Source organism: Hyaena hyaena, unplaced genomic scaffold, assembly GCF_003009895.1.
Source record: "Hyaena hyaena isolate Hyena2069 unplaced genomic scaffold, ASM300989v1 scaffold_172, whole genome shotgun sequence".
Lineage (NCBI taxonomy): Eukaryota > Metazoa > Chordata > Mammalia > Carnivora > Hyaenidae > Hyaena > Hyaena hyaena.
Genome location: NW_024080804.1, coordinates 520907 through 538420, shown reverse-complemented (window position 1 = coordinate 538420; position 17514 = coordinate 520907). Strand labels below are relative to the sequence as shown.

Here is a 17514-nt window from a genome sequence, read left to right as displayed (position 1 = left end):
AAATCATCTTTAAAGTCTCTCAGTGTTTCATACATGCTGAGATGTTGAACAAATTACATTTGTAGAAATCTCGTTCTCAAAATTATGATTTTGAGTAGGATGCAGCTACTCTGACCGCCACCCTTTTGGCTGTGTTCCAGACCAGATGGTGGATCTCTGGGTCAGGGTTTTCTTGTGTACCAAACGCAGAAGACATTCTCATGAGGACAGAATTATTGCCTCCCTATTATAAAGAAGTGCAGACAAACTCTGAGAGAGAAGAAATTGGCCTTTTGAAGTTGCCCAGCATTTCTTGTCATATTTATAACTGTAACTTTCCTGTTGGTAAATGCTCAGTTTAGATAAAGCCACTGCTTGTTTGCTTTGCCAAACAGACAGTTGCCTGCCTTAAGCAAGTTTGATTCATAGTAGTAAGAAACTTGACGGAAAGGAGTATCCTTGAGCCATTTTGCCTGTGCTTTGGAACCTTCGCTTGAGAAGCTGGCTTTGCTTTTCCCCTGGGTTAAGGGATGCAGGTCTCTGACCACTGACATCTGTATGAGAACAGACTTGAAGTCTTTCATTTCTTCATCCACACTTCTCGCCTTGGTCCCTGACCCGCCAAGGAAGACCACAGAAAGAATAGGTCTTCTCTAGCCTACCTAAACAAGGCAGGATGTTGTGGACTAAGGGTGAAATCTGTTCTCTTAACCTGGAAAGAGTCCCTGTCAGCCTCCTAGTGAATGATACCCCTCTATTTTTTAGAGGACAAAAGGAAATGGATCTGAACTAGAGAAGGAGAGATTCTGGCTAGACATCCTGCAAAAACCATGAGCTATGGGAGGGGTTTTCAAGAAATGGCAGCCAGGTATCTTCATGGGGACTTGAAACATAACAGCCTTGAAGACTTCTCAGGTCTTCTTTCCTCCATCCGTTCAATTTAATTCAGATTATTTTAGCTAGTGTTTATGAAGCACCTGGCATGCTCCAGTCACTGTGCTAGCTGCCAGGCACCCCGTGGTGACAGCATGGTCCTGGGCGGAGCTGACAGACATCTCTATAAGCACATCACAAAGTGTAAGGAGGGCGAAGAGAGGTGTGTGGCATTCTCTGATCTCTCAGGATGGAGACTCAGACGAGCTGCCTGAAACAAGTGACTTGAGACCCCCATCCTGAAGGAAGAGGAGATCATAAGGGTGCGGATGGGGAGAGAGTGACAGAGAGAATAGCATGGCTAAAGCCCCAGAGGAAGGAGAATGAGGAATGCTTGAAGAGTAGGAAGAAGTTCATTGCTGCCTGGCAGAGAGGAGCGTGGTGGTAATGGTGATGTCACTGAGCAGAGGGGGGACATGGTGAGAACAGTGGCACATGAGTTTAAGAGGGAAATGGCCTGGAGTGCCATGCTATGAATTTCAGCCTTGGACAGCCAGGCTGTTTCCTACCCTCTTCCTGAATACATTTCTATCCCTCTCTGCATGATGAGGGGCTCCGGCCAGCACCTTCCCTGAGGAACTGGATTGAGAAATGGCTTTGGAACCCTACTGTGGCTTTCCATGGCCCTTAGAAAAACAATCACCTTATGAAAGCCCACATGGTCCTAAGTCATCAGTCCTTCCTCCACCTCCCTCCCAGACCTGGATGATTTTTCAATTTTTAGACTGGTTTGACAAACTTGAGCATAAAGGACTAAAGTTAAGGAGGCTAGGGGGAAATGATTAATTTGATGGGTCAAGCATTAAACTTTTTACCAGCTTTAATCTGTACTTTTATATTTTAATTATACAAGGAATACATGAATAAGGTGTTTCTATAAAAGTTTAGATATAAATAAGTATTTCATTAAAAAGAATTGTCCCAAGGCGCCTGGGTGGCTCAGTAGGTTAAGCGTCTGACTTCGGCTCAGGTCATGATCACACGGTTCATGGCTTCGAGCCCCGCATTGGGCTCTGTGCTGACGGCTAGCTCAGAGCTTGGAGCCTGCTTCAGATTCTGTGTCTCCTTCTCTCTCCGACCCACCCCTGCTCATGCTTGTCTGTCTGTCTGTCTGTCTCTCTCTCTCAGAAATAAATAAAACGTTTTAAAAAAATAAAAAGAATTGTCTATCTCTCCATCCCTACCTTGCTACTCAGACAGAAGTATTGTTGGTCTGGACAACAAACCAGGTGGTTGGTTGTATCTCTCCAGTCATTCTGCTATATATTTGGAGAGGAGCAGTGTATACATATTAATTTACCTTCTTGTTTTTTTTAACTTTTAACAGTATGTCCTAGAGATCTTTCCATATTGGCAGATATGGACCTAGCTTGGTGTTTCTAATTTGTAATATTAAATGATGTTACTATGCTATAGTTTATTTAACTACTCCCCATTTGATGGGCATTTAGGTTGTTTCCAGTTCTTCGCTATTATAAACAGTGCTATAGTGAACATCCAATACATACTTTGTGAATAGAAGTCACTATTTTATAGAAGTGGAGTTAATACATCAAAGGTATCTTTGACATTTATTTTATCTTTTCATATCTTTTTGTATAGTACCCGTCATCTATGGTAAATGTAACTTTTATAACTTTGCTTAAAAGAATATTTGTAGTTAATTTTTGCTTCTATTTAAGAAGAGTCTCTGACAAAAATCTCCTCTTCATCAAAACAGACTGTGCTTTGTGAGGTGGTTGGATGTGGTTTGCTTGATTTTGTTGAGGTAGTACCTGCTCTTATGTCTCTTGTTAACATTATCGGTTTCTCTGAAGAGCATGTATTTGGGCACCTGCACACAAGTACACAAACATTTACTCATTCCTGCTCCTTCCTTTAATAATGAGTGGAAATAGCCAAAAAAGATGACCCAGATTCCTGCCATGGCAGTGGGCTTAGGTCAGCTTCTGACACCTTATTTTGTGATTAGCCATCCCCAGTACTAGGCTCTAGGTGTTCAGCACTCAAACTACACCATCATCTTTTAAACATAACCATTGCCTCTTGAAATGTGAAATACTTCTGAACCTAATCCCTGCTGGGAGGAGCATGGGCTGGAGTGGGAAAGAGAAAGGAGAACTCAGAAAGGCTTTAGGCATTTGAAATGCGTTTCAAAGAGGACCCCTCCTCCCCAGCATCACATATAAAAGTGCCGTGGAGAACAAGCTCCCGTGTTTGGTGGCCACTGCCATAGATCAAGTCCACAGTTGACCATCATGGAGCTGACTCTTATCTCCAGTGCTGCATCTCTCTGCATAACTGCTGATCAATTCAGGACATCAACCTGAATGAGACTAGATACCAGCAAAACTAGATGAATTAGATACTAGCAAAATGGCAGTATGAATGACCTTTTCCCTCTTCTCTCCTACTTTGCTACCCCAATGCAATGGGACTATCCAATTGTAGAACTTCCTTCGTTGTCAAAATAACAAGACCAACTACAACTTGGTGTGTGAGACACTTCAGTTCCTGGACTGTATTTGTGGAAGCACTACTGGAGGTCTTGGTCTTCTCGGGCTCTATATAAACGAAAAGAACGTAGCCCTTATCAACCAAACCCTGGAAAGTCTGACTGAATACTGTCAAGGACCGTGTCATGAGAACCAGGTACCTTCATTTTTATTTGGGGGTGGGGAAAAAAAGAAGTTCATCATTATGGAAATGTCATTGACAGGAACTAGTTCAGATGTCACACAGCATTTGCCTATTGGACTAGGAAGTCACTACAACTAGAGATCTTTTTTCCAGCAGTCAAGAAGGAGCTGTGGTGCTTTTATTGCTTCAAGACTTCACCTAACCACAGGCATTGGAGGGCTTGGCCTTGATCTCCATGCTTAGTGTGGGGTATCTTGGCTTGGTTCGGTTTGGTTTGAATGTCCAAACTTAACTAAATTGACTAGAGATAAATAATAAAATTGGTGTTAAATTAAGACCAGAAGACTAGGCTCTATTTTAAACACGAGGAAAGCTACTTAATGGAGAACGTTTTAAACCTACCGAGAGAGAGAGAGAAGCCTTGCTACACACAAGACAGCTTGAAAACAATATGAGAAAATGTTTGGTTGAGATTTCAACACCACATTCAGAGAAAGGAACGACCCATTAGTCTTGATTTTCGCCTCTCAAGAAGTAAATTTTTGGAAGAGAACCCAGTAGTTCATAGAGTAGAACTCTTGCTTTTATCCATGACCTATTGCAAATTTTGTGAGTTTTTACATTGATACTAGGATGATTATGAATTTTAACTCAAATGAGCTCTGTCCTGGTTGAAGGGGGTAGATGGACATGGAAATCCAGTGGACAGGGAAGGTGTGATATGCTGTGTTAGGTGGGGAGCTAGGCCAAGACCTTCATTCAGGAGAGAAGAATGCCTTACAAAAGGGACAACACATTGTGTGTCAAACACCTGGTCATAGTTGGCTATAAATACGGGGCTTGCATGTTGTTGGATCCACTTTCCTCCCATGGTTCACTGATGAGCAGATGGTATAGTCAAAGTTAAAATGAAAAGGAACAAAAAAACTACAACAGACTTGGGGGAAAAGGCTTTATCTAACATCTAAGTGAATTTCCTTGTAACCTCAAGTTTGCTTTTCTGCCAAACATGGGTCTGTTAAAAGAAACATACTGGAGTGGATTCTGCTGCAAATGGGGGGGGGGGGACCTTACCTGGGGGAAGATGATTAATTTTGGTATTGTGTGAATTAAACAGGAAACTTGCTTTCCAGGCTTAAGTCTTAAGCAAAGGTATGCAACACGAAAGCCGAGTGAGGTAGAGAGAATGGAACACACCTTTAAAGGGGAAAACAGGGCTCAGAACTCAGAATCAGTCACACACTGTATTTTCCCTCAAGAACAAAAGCCAACTATACTGCACTATTTGGATTAGACACGACTAATTTATCAGTTACAGTGCATGGGGACTTTCCTGCTGTTTACTGTTAATTCTGAAACTAGTGATTTTCATCTGTCTTTTATTTTTACCACTTTCTCACGGAAAATTTGCAGCTCTCCCCTAGAGACATTACTAGGAGTGGCAACCATTGTGTTGAAATAGCAGTTCAGCCTGTTGGCTTTTGACATCTGATTTATGACCAGCATTTGTGTAAAGACCTGTTGTGTGTGTGTGTGTGTGTGTGTGTGTGTGTGTTTTCTAGAACTGCATAGCCACCCATGAATCCAATGGCATTGACATCATCACAGCCCTGATCCTTAATGACATCAATCCTCTGGGAAAGAAGAGAATGGACCTTGTATTGGAACTGAAGGCAAGTAGGAATTGAAAGCAAAAGAAGGTAGCATGTGAAAATAGTCACTTTGTGTTTTGCCTCAGCACGTGATATGGTCAGTGTTATGAAACTAAATACAGACAATTCTTTGAGACAAAATGAATGATCCATGTTGTAAGCTCTGACTGAAATGCAGAACTTCAGTCTTGCCCTCCAAATATGAGTCTGAAGACAGGGATACTACTGGGGCGCCTGAGTGGCTCAGTCCGTTAAGCATCTGACTTCAGCTCAGGTCATGATCTCATGATTCGTGAATTTGAGCCCCAGGTCGGGTTCCGTGCTGACCGCTCAGAGCCTGGAGCCTGCTTCAGATTCTGTTTCTCCCTCTCTCTCTCTTCCCCTTCCCCTTCACGTTCTCTCTCTGTTTCTCAAAATAAAACATTAAAAAATTTTTAAATAAAAAAGATAGGATACTACTTCTGATGTTGCTTTCTTAAGCATACCGCCGCCCCCCCCCCAGAAACAAAACCCTCATTTGTACCTAGGGCTTCCAAATATTCTTTAAGAGTCCAGAGATTGAACTTGCACCCTGTCTTGGTGTCTAAAGTGTATTTCAAAATGTGTTGGCCTCACTGAGCACATTTCCTTTTTAACTGTTCCCATGTTGGGGCATGTTGAGATCCGTGCTCAGTCTTACGCCCATATGCAGCAGGGAAATTTTTGTCATAACCACAGAAGAGCCTAGAACTGCAGGTGAAAAACTGATCTGTATTGATTGCATAAACAGTGTCATAGGAAAGAGAGGTCATTAGGGAAGATGTTAACACAGAAGCCCACAGGAATTGCACAGTTATTTTTATTTTTCCTTTAGTCTTTAGAGCTGAGAGTCCAAACGGGTAGTTGATTTGGATGTAGGATTTAAATGGATTTTTTTGTATGTGAGCTATTTTTTACTTCCTTTGACAAATTGTGTTGTAGAATTGACTTCAACATTACTCAGGCTCATGGGCCTAGCTCCCATTTCTCAGAATGTATATGATGAGAACCTGAAATGAACAGAATTTCATCTGCTACTGATCAATGTTTCAGTGACTTTTTCAACTAACCTGGTAATCTATGGATTATGATAGAAACGTGTGTGCTCTGAAAAGCCACCAATTGGTAGCACAGCATCATGATTGACTTACTGTGGCCTGTACTTGGAAAGAAAAAAAATACTGCCACTTCTTAATGCAAAACACTGAGAACTTTCCAGTCCTGTACACAAAGAAGCACACAGGTTATCCTAGGCTCAGGCCCTAAAATGAGGTCAAGCCAAGAAGTGCAGGGTGTGGGCACATGAACACTTTGACTGTAGTGGGAAATTAGGGTTTGGTGTGCATACAGTCCTTCTTTGGGTCACTTTTGTTAACTGTGTCAGCTGTGCTCCAATTATAATATTGGGGGTTATGAGAGCTGATAACATTATTTTTTAAAAGGAAGAAATGACCTTAATCGCCTGCTTCTCTGCCTTGCAAGGCTGAATAACAAGGTTTATAACCACACCTGCCCCAAAGACTTTGTGGGTCTATATAGCAGGTTCTTTCTGACCACAGTCATCATGACAATGCCAACATACACCCAAAGACCCTGAAATTTCCAATTTCAGGGCACCCAGATGGCTCAGTCGGTTGAACATCTGACTTTGGCTTGGGTCATGAGTTTGAGCCCCACATTGGGCTCACTGCTGTCAGCACAGAGTCCACTTCGGATCCTCTGTCCCTCCACCCCCCCCCCCCACTCTCTCTCTGTCTCTCTCAAAAATAAATGAACATTTAAAAAAAATTGCAGTTTCCACCAGGACTTAGGTCAGGGAGGGAGAAGCTATGCCCAAACAAGTATGTTCCTCTTTGATCCAAATCAGATTCCACAGACATGGTTTTGGGGTCTGCAGTGGCCCGTTCTCTGTTGTATCCAGCTGGTTTTGCTGTCCTATCCCCATGGCTCTTCCGTGGGATAAAACGTCCATGTAGCCAGGATGCAGGGCTTGCACCGACGGGGCACAGGCATTCAGGCCAACCCTGCCCTCACCCCACCCCCCACGCTGCTCCTCTCCATTTCCTCCTCCCTTTCTTTGTCCAATTAGAACAATGCTTCCAAGTTGCTGCTGGCCATCATGGAGAGCAGGCACGACAGCGAGAATGCGGAACGGATACTTTACAACATGAGGCCGAAGGAACTGGTGAGTTGGATGGCTGGTCCCCTGGCCATGACTCTCTACAGAGGGCCAGAACAGCATCTGTGGCAGAACGGGAGCCTGCCTCCCCAAGCTTTCTTAAAGATGCCACAGCTCAGAAGTATAAAGAGAACATTGGATGCAGCTCTGCAACTCAGCTAAAGGAGCAAAGTACTGCTTTGAATCAGTGGCGCCGGCCCTCTCCCTGATGCACGGCCGCCTGCGGCAGCCGCCCTCACCTGCCATCCCTGCTGCGAGATGGTGCGGCGAGTGGTCTGGGGGCCTAGCTCTCCCTTTCTGCTGGGTCACCTTGGGCAGGCACCTGACCGCTCTGCGCCACAGTTTCCTCATCCCTAAAAGGAAGATGTTAATGTCACGCAGGCCCAAGGGCTGTCTATAAGATAAGAGGAGACAGTTGGCATCAGACACAGCGCCTGGTACCCTCCGTGACCTGTAGCTCCTTTCCCCTCCTTCTTCTCCACTGCTGCTCTTTGTGCCTTGTCTGTGCCCAGAGCTAGAGAATCCCCATCTCTTCTGGCTGCTCATAGTCTGGGCAACAGAACAGTGTTTGTTGGGAGCCAATGTTTCAAGGGCTTTTTTTTTTTTTTTTTTTTTTTAAAGAAAAAAACAATCTCGTTTATTTTTGCCAGGTGATATTCACGATGGGCCGTGACTTTCCAGGGCAGGGGTTAGCGCTACAACCTGTGAGACAAGCAGCTCTCAGAAACCATAAGACGGGCTGAGGAGAGAACTCTATTTGGACTTCTTCCCACCCAAATAAACTGTAACTGACAGAACTAAATGAGGGCACTAAAACTTTTCTGTCGCTGGGTGACCTGTGTGCGCTGGGGGCCAGGCTAAAGTCCCTTCATGTATTCCTTGAAATAGAGTTAACAGTGAGCTCAGCTCTTTGATCTCTGAGGTCAGGAGTGAGTGCTCAGCCTGAGATGGACATCCTCCCCAAGTTTACATAACAACTTACATAACTGGGGCTTGGGGGGAGCTCAAGGTGTCCTTGTGAGTAGGACAGAAGGACTTCGCAGAAGACCCCATTCCAACTCTCATGGACCAACACCACGGGCTAATGTCAGTACCCATGGCCGTGGGTGCCACAGGCTCCTGGGATGCCCCCTTGTGGTTGGAGAACATCATTCCCAGACCACAGGAAGAGTCCAAGGCTTGATGGAACAAACAGGGTTCTAGGAATCCACATAGAAACTCTAATGTCCAGGACACATCTGCACGTATGTGTGTGGGTATGTGTGTATTGTGGCACTCATCCCATGTATAATGTTGTCTTTTCAATTTGGTATTAGAACTAACAGGAAATCAAGCCCAGAGAGCGGGAATCTCAAGGATCTTTTCTCTAAATGTATTTTTCAGGGCCTGACCCAGTGTCAGTACCGAAATGTATGGCCCTCTGCATGCTTGGTCTTGGATAATGAGACATAATTCAGGGCAATAGCCTTGTGGCAATGCAAGAAGCTAAAATGCCTTCTGAATCATTAAAGAAAATGATTAATTTTCAGTTCAACCTAGGGGTTGAAGGCATTTTGTTCTTATTATTTGATTAAATCTTGAATGATTTGTTCATTTGATAACTATTGGTCAGGCCCTACTTTGTCCAAGGTGTTTTGCTGGGCACCAGGGAGGGATTGAGAAAGGAGGAGACCCAGCCCCTGGGCACTGGGTAGGGCACTAGGTAAGACGCTGAGGTGGGTGGAGCCATAGACAGGTACAGAAACGCACTAGGAAATGCGCTCTGAGCATGAAACCAGTGACATGCATGGGTCCTCTGGTAGCACGTTTGAGATCAAATCTCAGCTCACTAGCCATGTGACTTCAGGAGTGCCTCTTTACTCCTCTCTTTCTTCATCTATAATAAATGGGAATCGTTAATAGTTCGTAAAATGTTGATGAGCATTAAATTTCCCAAAAGAATGTTGAAACTAAACACAGTGCTTGGCACATAAAAAGGTCTCAGTAGATGTTATTTGGTAATGGTGTTATTTTTACATGGAGTAGGGACAGAGAAATGTAGATGGGAAAATGTGGAACCGGAGATAATAGTTTGACCAGCTATTCCCAAAGGCTAGTGGATTTCCCACTAGTTTTCCTTGAAATGGCAAAGGTTGGGGATTGGAGAGGGATGGTGGGAGGAAATGCAGAGATAGGAAAAGTCTGGCTTCTCGTCTACATTTGTGTCATATTTTATTGCTTCAAGGAACTTCTATAACCATTGTCCCCTTCTAAGGGGACAGAAGAGCTCTTGGTCTAGTTACGGCACATGGGTTTCATTTCTAATGTCTGTGGAAGTTGATTGGTAGCGACTGCCTGTGAACAGTGTTGAGAAGGACTCTGAGGCTGTGTCCAAACCTGGTAGGAAGTAGATGCCAAGCCTCATGAGCACTGTCTGCCCCAAGAGGGGAGACTATACGATGCCAGTCCTGTGTGGGTCTTCCTTGAAAGGTGAGCTTCCTTTGTTTGACCGCTCGTGCTTCCTTTGTTTCACCACCCTTGCAGGTGGAAGTGATCAAGAAAGCCTACATGCAAGGCGAAGTGGAGTTTGAGGATGGGGAAAACGGTGAAGATGGAGCTGCCTCCCCCAGGAACGTGGGGCACAACATCTACATATTAGCTCATCAGGTATGATCTGTCCCTGGGTCCCCATGCCAGGCGTGGCTTGCCTTCAGTGCCAGAATTCCCAGCTGAATGTGCACTTAAACTTGATTCTCCCGTAAGGGCTTAACCTAGGGCTGTTTGTATTCATGGTGATGTAGCTCACAGGTGCTCATGGCAGCCTGACCCAGTGTACCGAGTTCCCGGGCTCTTCCATGTTCCCATGGGAGGGTCGTGTCCTTGGAAATCCCCACGTTTCTCAAAAGCCTTCGCACTGAGCCTTGACACTTAGAAAGTTTATGACTGTGTTTGGAGACAGTTGAAAGGAGTCTTAGGCTTTTCATAAATATTGATGAGCCTATCTTAACAATCTAAAGAAATAGACCTCAGCTGCCTTGCCTCCTATCACATTTAGAAATCTTTGGGAACTAACTTGTCATTATGAGTTCTTTTTGTTTGCTTTTGGGGGTTGGGGGATGTAGTAATTCTTCCTACCCTGGCACCAGAATGCCCTGTTTCATAACTCTTCTTCCCAAGTGGCTGGGCTTTTGAAGATACTTTCTTTTCCTGGAGGCTGATGTGCGTTGAGCTTGCCAATGTGTGTGGGCAGCTTGTGACTCTGCTGCAGGCTTATGCTTCCTGTCCCTTTCACCTCGTTGGAGTAGAGGACTTAGGAATAAAGCAGTGACAGTATCGGTCAGGCGGAATGGCATGCCCTGCTACAACATGCTGGCAGAGGAAGAGAACCCAGTCTCCTGTCCCGCGTCTCTTCCACTACCTGTGTTTCCCCACTGAGCGGGTTTCGGAACATTCTGAATGGAGACCTGGGTGGCTGTACAGAAAACCCCCTCTCTCTCCTGCGTGGCTGAAGAAATTGGGGGAAGGTGGGACCTCCCATGGGCCTGAGCTTTCTCACGCTGTTCTGCTGAGCTCCCACAAGCCCCCTGCCATCTTTGCCCTTCAGCTTGCCAGTGGACAGGATGCATTCTTTATGCCCCACAATGGAAAGGGGCGCACGTGTGCCCGTCACAAAGTGATAATGACTCCCCTATTTTCTGGACTTGTGTTCCAGTTGGCTCGGCATAACAAAGAACTTCAGTCCATGCTGAAACCTGGTGGCCAAGTGGATGGGGATGAAGCTCTGGAGTTTTATGCCAAGCACACAGCCCAGATAGAGGTAAAAACAGAGGGAACTCAGGGCGCGGGCCTATGTCGAGGGCCTGCAGTGGGCTTGCACGCAGTCATTCGTCTGAGCAACAACAGTGTGTTGGTTATGAATTCTGACAATGTAATAAGTAGAAAGTATTACAAGAAAACCAGCAGAGGGACCTGCTATGGATTGTGATGGCCAGAGAGGCCTATTCTGAAGAATGACATCTAAGCGTAGACCTTAGGAAAAATCAGAATGAAACAGGAAGAACCTAGAGGGAAGAGCTTCTCAGGCATAGGGGATAATGACAAGTGGAGGCCCTGAGGAGGGAGGTACTAGCAGAAGGTGAGGAGCTTGAATCCGGTGAGCAACAGAGAGGCAGCACAAGGTCCGAAGGGAAAGACCAGCGGCCCCGGGTCCGCACAATACTGCTCACTATTCTTTCGAGAAGTCTGGGTTTACTGGAAAAGCCATGCAGAACTGCGGGAGAGTTTTACACAGAGGCTGGTACAGTCAGATCTGCATTAAGCGTAAGCATGCGAGCACACGCGCACACACACACACAAACACCACCATACCTTACTAATCCTCTATGAGCTCAATGGGGCCCTCTTCCATTTTGCAGATAGGGAAACTCTGAAATAAGACTCCAAGAGGTTGTGTCATTTGCCCAGCTAGCAGGGGCCGAGCTGCAGTTGTAATCCAGGCCCTGCTGACCCCAGAGCCCATGGGTGCATTTTGTTACCTGCGTTGAGCACAGACTTCTGTCTCCAGGCTCTAGGCAGTGAAAGGTGGTGTGCTTTGTTTAGCTAAGGAAGAAGTGCACAGATTCAAGATCAGTGCTGGAACAGAGATTTTGAAGGGCTAACAGACTCCTTTGGACCATATGAAATGTTCACGATGGAGACGTTTTAAGAATATATTCTTATCAAATGTGTCAAGTGTCTGCACTGTCCTAATAAAGTGGGTCATTTTACTGATGAGTTGACCATGGCAGTGCATGTGAGCAAATACTCGTAATTTATTGTTAACAAGGAGAAGCTCGATGGCAGTCCTGCTCTGTCCTCTGGAGCCCTTAAAAGACAAGCTTTAGGTGTTTGCAGTGTAGGATGTCAGAGCTCCTTGGTTCACTGGAGAGAAGACTGACGCTTGATCAGGTTAAGAGGCGTGAACAAGGTCACTCAGGCCTGTTAGAGGTGGGGAGGGATTGGAATGTGTTTTCCTGATTCCCACCTGTAAGTCTCCTTAAAAGGAGGTGTGGACAGATATGAAATGATGGAGAGAAATGGCTGGGTGTGGTGTCCCTAGCTCTCAAATCCTACCCTTGGCTAGCCACCCATTTGCTCCAGTTTCCTGAGGAAGTTACGTGTGAAAAGCCAGAAAATACCCCATTACTCCTTGGGCTTCCTCATAGAGTGCTTTGCTCTTGCAAGTTACCCTGGGTATCCCTGGAGTCTGGGACTCAGTGCTTGCCATGAGGCCTCTGGTGTTCTCCTCCTTTCCTTCTTGAAAACAGAAGCACTTCTCACATCATATTCCTTCAGATTCGGGAAATCCAGGGCTCACTTAACTGTGCAAAGCAGGCAGGCTCTTGACAGCACAAGAAGACAGACTCAGTCCCCAGGCCTATCAGGACAGCAGCATCACCTGTGGGCAGGTTCCAGTCACCAAGCCCCAAACCACACACAATTCCAGTTAAATGAGGTTGCCTGAAGGACCAGAATCAGTATGACCACGAAGCTTCCTATAACCTGATCTGCAGCTGGATTGGGGGGGAACCCCGGGTCTAAAGATCATGCCTCCAAGAATGTCTCACGTCTGAGACAGTTCCCACTACTACTGGACCTGAGTCACCTCTCTTGCTGTGTCAGGGAACAAAAGTGTTGGGACAGTGAGAGCCACATCTTGTAGTGGCTCTCCACTTCTCTACCCTCTGGGGTGGAAGAGTAAAGAGGGGTCATGCCCCTGTGTACAGCCACCTGTACCCTCTTTTGAAATCCCTACTTCCCAGGACGATGGCTAAATACAGTGTCCTAGAATCTGAACAGTCCTGGCCAGACTTACCTCTTGTCTGGAGATTGAGCCAGTCTAGGAAGGGCACAGAGAAAACCTGTAAGGTGTCCACTCCGCAGCCCAACAAAGCTTGTTCAAAAAACAGTGAATCCTGTACCGGTGGTAAATGGCCATGCTAGTTCATACACTGTACATCGTAGATGCTGTGACAAGTAAGAGATAGGTCAGTGCAACTGTAGGAACCAAAAATGTCTTTTTTTAAAGTTCCTATTTAGGGGAAAAAAAATCCAAAACACCTAATATGCTATCAGAGAATTTTAGGGGAGGTTTGCACTACAGTCTGGTGCAGCTCTGTCCAGTATTATAATCATTAGCCATGTGTGGCTGCTTAATTAAAATTAAATACTCAGTTTGTCAGCTGCACTAGCTACATGTGCTAGTGCTCAATGGCCACAAGTGACCAGTGGCCATCCTTTTGCACGGGGCAGATGCTTGGATATAGAACCATTCCATCATTACAGGAAGTTGTATTGGACAGCCCTAGCCTAGAGCCTCATTTGGTTTTGTCACAAAACACAGTTTAAATGGAGGCAAAAGTTAATCACAATAAAAGTAACGGGTCTCAGGTTAAAAAACAAAACAAAAACTCCTTTTGGAGGTTTGCCCAATTTGCTTTTTATATAAATCTAAGAGACAAGCCCAGTCTGAGAAGGTTCCAGAACAGGTTTGCGTTATATTCAGTCTTGAATACTGAGCGCATGACTGGTTGCAGAGATCCTCAGTGAAAGTTTTTGAAAATGACTGTTTAAGCTCCTCTCTTTTTCCACCCTAGATTGTCAGATTGGACCGAACCATGGAACAGATTGTGTTCCCTGTACCCAGCATATGTGAATTCCTAACCAAGGAGTCAAAACTACGAATATATTACACTACAGAAAGGGATGAACAAGGCAGTAAGATCAATGACTTCTTCCTGCGGTCCGAGGACCTCTTCAATGAAATGAACTGGCAAAAGAAACTGAGAGGTGGGTCAGCACTGCATCCACAACACGTGAGAGGTTGAACCCCCGCCTGGGGTTTCAGAGACCTGAGCCTGATGGTGATGGGTGTGCCTCCAGTTGGAGCAAAGCTAGAATAATTTACGGTGCTTCTATCTCTGAGCACTGGGAAGACCTGGATACCTTTGTAGCTGATAAATGGGCTGTGGCCTTAGGGAGGCATCTCCCCGGAAAAGTCTTCCTTCATGCACCATTTGATTTTACTTGATTGGAGAGCTCTATGGGAGACTTTCGGAATGTCCTTTCTTGGTATCTTGATGTAGAAAATAAAAGGAAGGGAGAAAAAGCCAGGCTTTGAGCTCACAGGATAGTGCACGTGAGCAGGAAATCCAGCCAGCTTGTCTGCTCATTTACTAGCTCACCTGCTCTGAAGACACTGGTCTCTCCCTTTTACAAGTAGCTCAGGTTTTAGACTATACTACCATTTTATAGGCAGTGGAATCATTTGCCACATAAGATGCATGGTTGCTCAGGACCTCGTCCCATTGCGATGCCTGGCCAGTTGGGCTGAAAGTACTCATCTAAAACACTTTGATCGGGGTGTCCCAGAGGGCTTCTCAGCTCCTGGTTTTCATTAGGATTTTAATGGGATCCTTCAGTACTGACAGTACACTCCGCACCAACTGTTGTGACCAACTTAGAAAGGATTGTGCTTTATTTCTGTCTGTTAGTCAGGAGCCAGGTTTTTTTTTTATTTGAAACCCTGGATTCCAGCTACAGTTGTGATCTTTTGGGCTCTTTCTGTGGAGCAGGGCTGCGGAAGTGGAAGCGGCATTGGAGGTGGGTTTCTGGGAGCTCCTGTCCTCCACCCGCCTCCCATCAACTTGGGCCAGAACGGACCAGCCTTCACTGCATGCTTCTTTCACTTGACCCCTCTTCTCCCTACCTCCCTGCACCCCTACGTGTGGCTACTAACAAAGAGGGTGTGCACACACATTGGCCAGAGGCCCTGTTCTCTCATCACAGCCTAACCCCACAATCTTCTCGCTCATTTCTAAGGGCTGCCTCATCATCCAGCACTTTAAAACTTAGAAGGTGTTTCCTGGGGTGCACCTGGCTGGCTCGGTCAGTAGAGCATACAGCTCTTGATTTTAAGGTCATGAGTTCAAGCCCCACATTTGAGTTTAGAGATTACTCAAAATCTTTTAAAAAAAAAAGAAAAAAGAAAAAAAAGCATACAGAAAAGAAAAGAAAAAAAGTTTCCTGGGCCATACCCATTCCTCACCCATTCCCATGCTTGGTGTTGATGGGGGAGGCCAGGAGACCTTTGGGAGAGCAGCTTGAATGTCCCCTTGGTAGGAATCTCAGAAGTTTAGGGTGCACTTCTAGGCGATATCATGTGTCCTTCACCCAGGCTCCTCCAGCTTAAACCTTGTGAGTAGCCTTGAACATCCACATAACACTTGGGAGAACAGAGAAAAAAGATAGCAAAAATAAGGTAGACATAGACCCTATCCTCTTTACTAAGAGGATTTTCAGCTTGTATTTTCTTGTATTTTCAGCTCTTGTGCTCACTGGGGTAGTGTGTGATTCTTGCTTCAAGGGATAATCCTGAATTCATGTATCCAGACCTCCACAGTAGTTGCTGAGACCGTGATTTTACTCTTGATCAGTGTAAGGGTCTCCTAAGACTGGTCACGTATAGTCATTCCCACAATTCTGGGAGCCTGTGAAAACATATAAATACTTCCTAGGCTCTCCAGGGGGCTTGGGAACCGACAGAAGGGTTTTCACCTTTTCTGGTGAGGAGAGATACCTTGTGATCACTCTTTATGAGATGTTGTCTTCAGCCAGGCACAGGAGGAAGACCTCGGCCCCAAGGGGTGGGAGATCTCACTTCTGTTCCACTCCTGCTCCCCACTGGCTGTGTGGCCCTATGCAGATGACTTCATTGCTCCCAGACTCCCACCTCGAAAGTGGGAACTGAAGATTGATTGATTCATTGATTATGGAGTGCTCAAGTCATCATTCCTCGATTTATGTTGCATCATAGCTAATGCCTCCTCTTATTTAGTCCGCCTTTGTTTCAGTAAAGCTTAAACACAGCTATGGTTGTCAACTGAAAGATTTTAATTGGCTTCAAAGCTATCTGCTGGTAAGAGAAATTGAAAACAGTAACTGGATTAAACATGATACACATATTTAGGGAGGGGAGAAACGCACTCGTTAGAAGTGCAATTAAAATGAAATACATTTTCCCCTCTAAGTAGCTCATTTCTCTTCTAATAAATGTGCAGGAAGAAAATTTCTGCTTTATTCATGAAGCTGCTTTCCCCTTTACTGAAAGTATCACAGAATCACCTGTACTTTGGTACATCTGTAGCTACGGCTCAGATACAAAGTCAAGTCTGTCCAAGACTGCTGTTGCATAGTAATTTCTTCTGCAAATCTTAAGATACTCAGATCCTATGCTCTTCTGAAGCCCTCTTCCCTGCTCCTCTCACAGACTGCGTGTGTGTGCATGCATGCACACACACACACACGCACAGCCCTTTCAATGCATTCACATCCTTTCTCACCCATGTGTCTCTGATGCCTTCTCCTGAAGTTCCTGGCCCCAGTGAAGTGAAAACCCTGGGCTAAGAAAACGAAAAGATTGTGAAAGAGGAAACAGCGGCCTGGTTACATATGCTGACATTTTCCTACTTGGGGTTTTTCCTCATGGTTATCACACCCATCCACATAGAGCTGGGGAATTCTGTTGCCGTGTATACATGGAGTCCAGGTCCCCTGGCACAGCCCAGACACAAAGTCTAGGAAACAGGGTTACCAAGCGGTGCTCTGGGGTTCAGTAATTTAGATTGACCTGCCTAAATGGGATCATGGCACCCTGTCTTTGTAAATGTGATGTAGTAGGTACATCAGCCCAGCCAACTTTTACTGGTAGTAAGGAGAAAACATGCTATAAAGTACAGAGAGGGGTTCATCATGTGTAAGCTGTGATTCCTTCCTCTGTGAACCTGCCATGTGACAGGCACGGGCAACAGGGGCATCTTTTTAAGTGGCTGTAATTGAGCCACCTGACAATGAGCAGGGCTGTAATGAAGCAGTAACACGCCGTGGAAGTATCGGAAAGGCAGCTTTCTGAGAAAAGACAGGATCTGAACAGCATCTGGGAAGATACATAGGACTTGGATAAACATAAGCCTGCAAGTGTGCGGAGAGGGAAGGTAGATTCATTTCCTATTGCTACTGTAACAAATTACCACAGACTTGGAGGCTTACCACAACATACATTTACTATCTTACAGTTCTGGAGGCCAGAAATGTACA

The 17514-nt window shown here is 45.3% G+C and overlaps 1 protein-coding gene across 5 annotated transcripts in view; it reads left to right on the top strand.

The window, feature by feature from the left end:
* ITPR1 (inositol 1,4,5-trisphosphate receptor type 1) overlaps positions 1–17514 on the top strand; it is a 330213-nt gene that overhangs the window by 260383 nt on the left and 52316 nt on the right. For 4 of the 5 annotated variants that reach the window (XM_039240300.1, XM_039240303.1, XM_039240299.1 and 1 more), the window contains 6 exons: positions 3364–3564; positions 5115–5225; positions 7312–7407; positions 9925–10047; positions 11093–11197; positions 14016–14208. In XM_039240300.1, the coding sequence (XP_039096231.1) occupies positions 3364–3564; positions 5115–5225; positions 7312–7407; positions 9925–10047; positions 11093–11197; positions 14016–14208 (829 nt within the window). The remainder of the gene's footprint in view (positions 1–3363; positions 3565–5114; positions 5226–7311; positions 7408–9924; positions 10048–11092; positions 11198–14015; positions 14209–17514) is intronic. The other variant, XM_039240301.1, reaches the window with a different exon arrangement.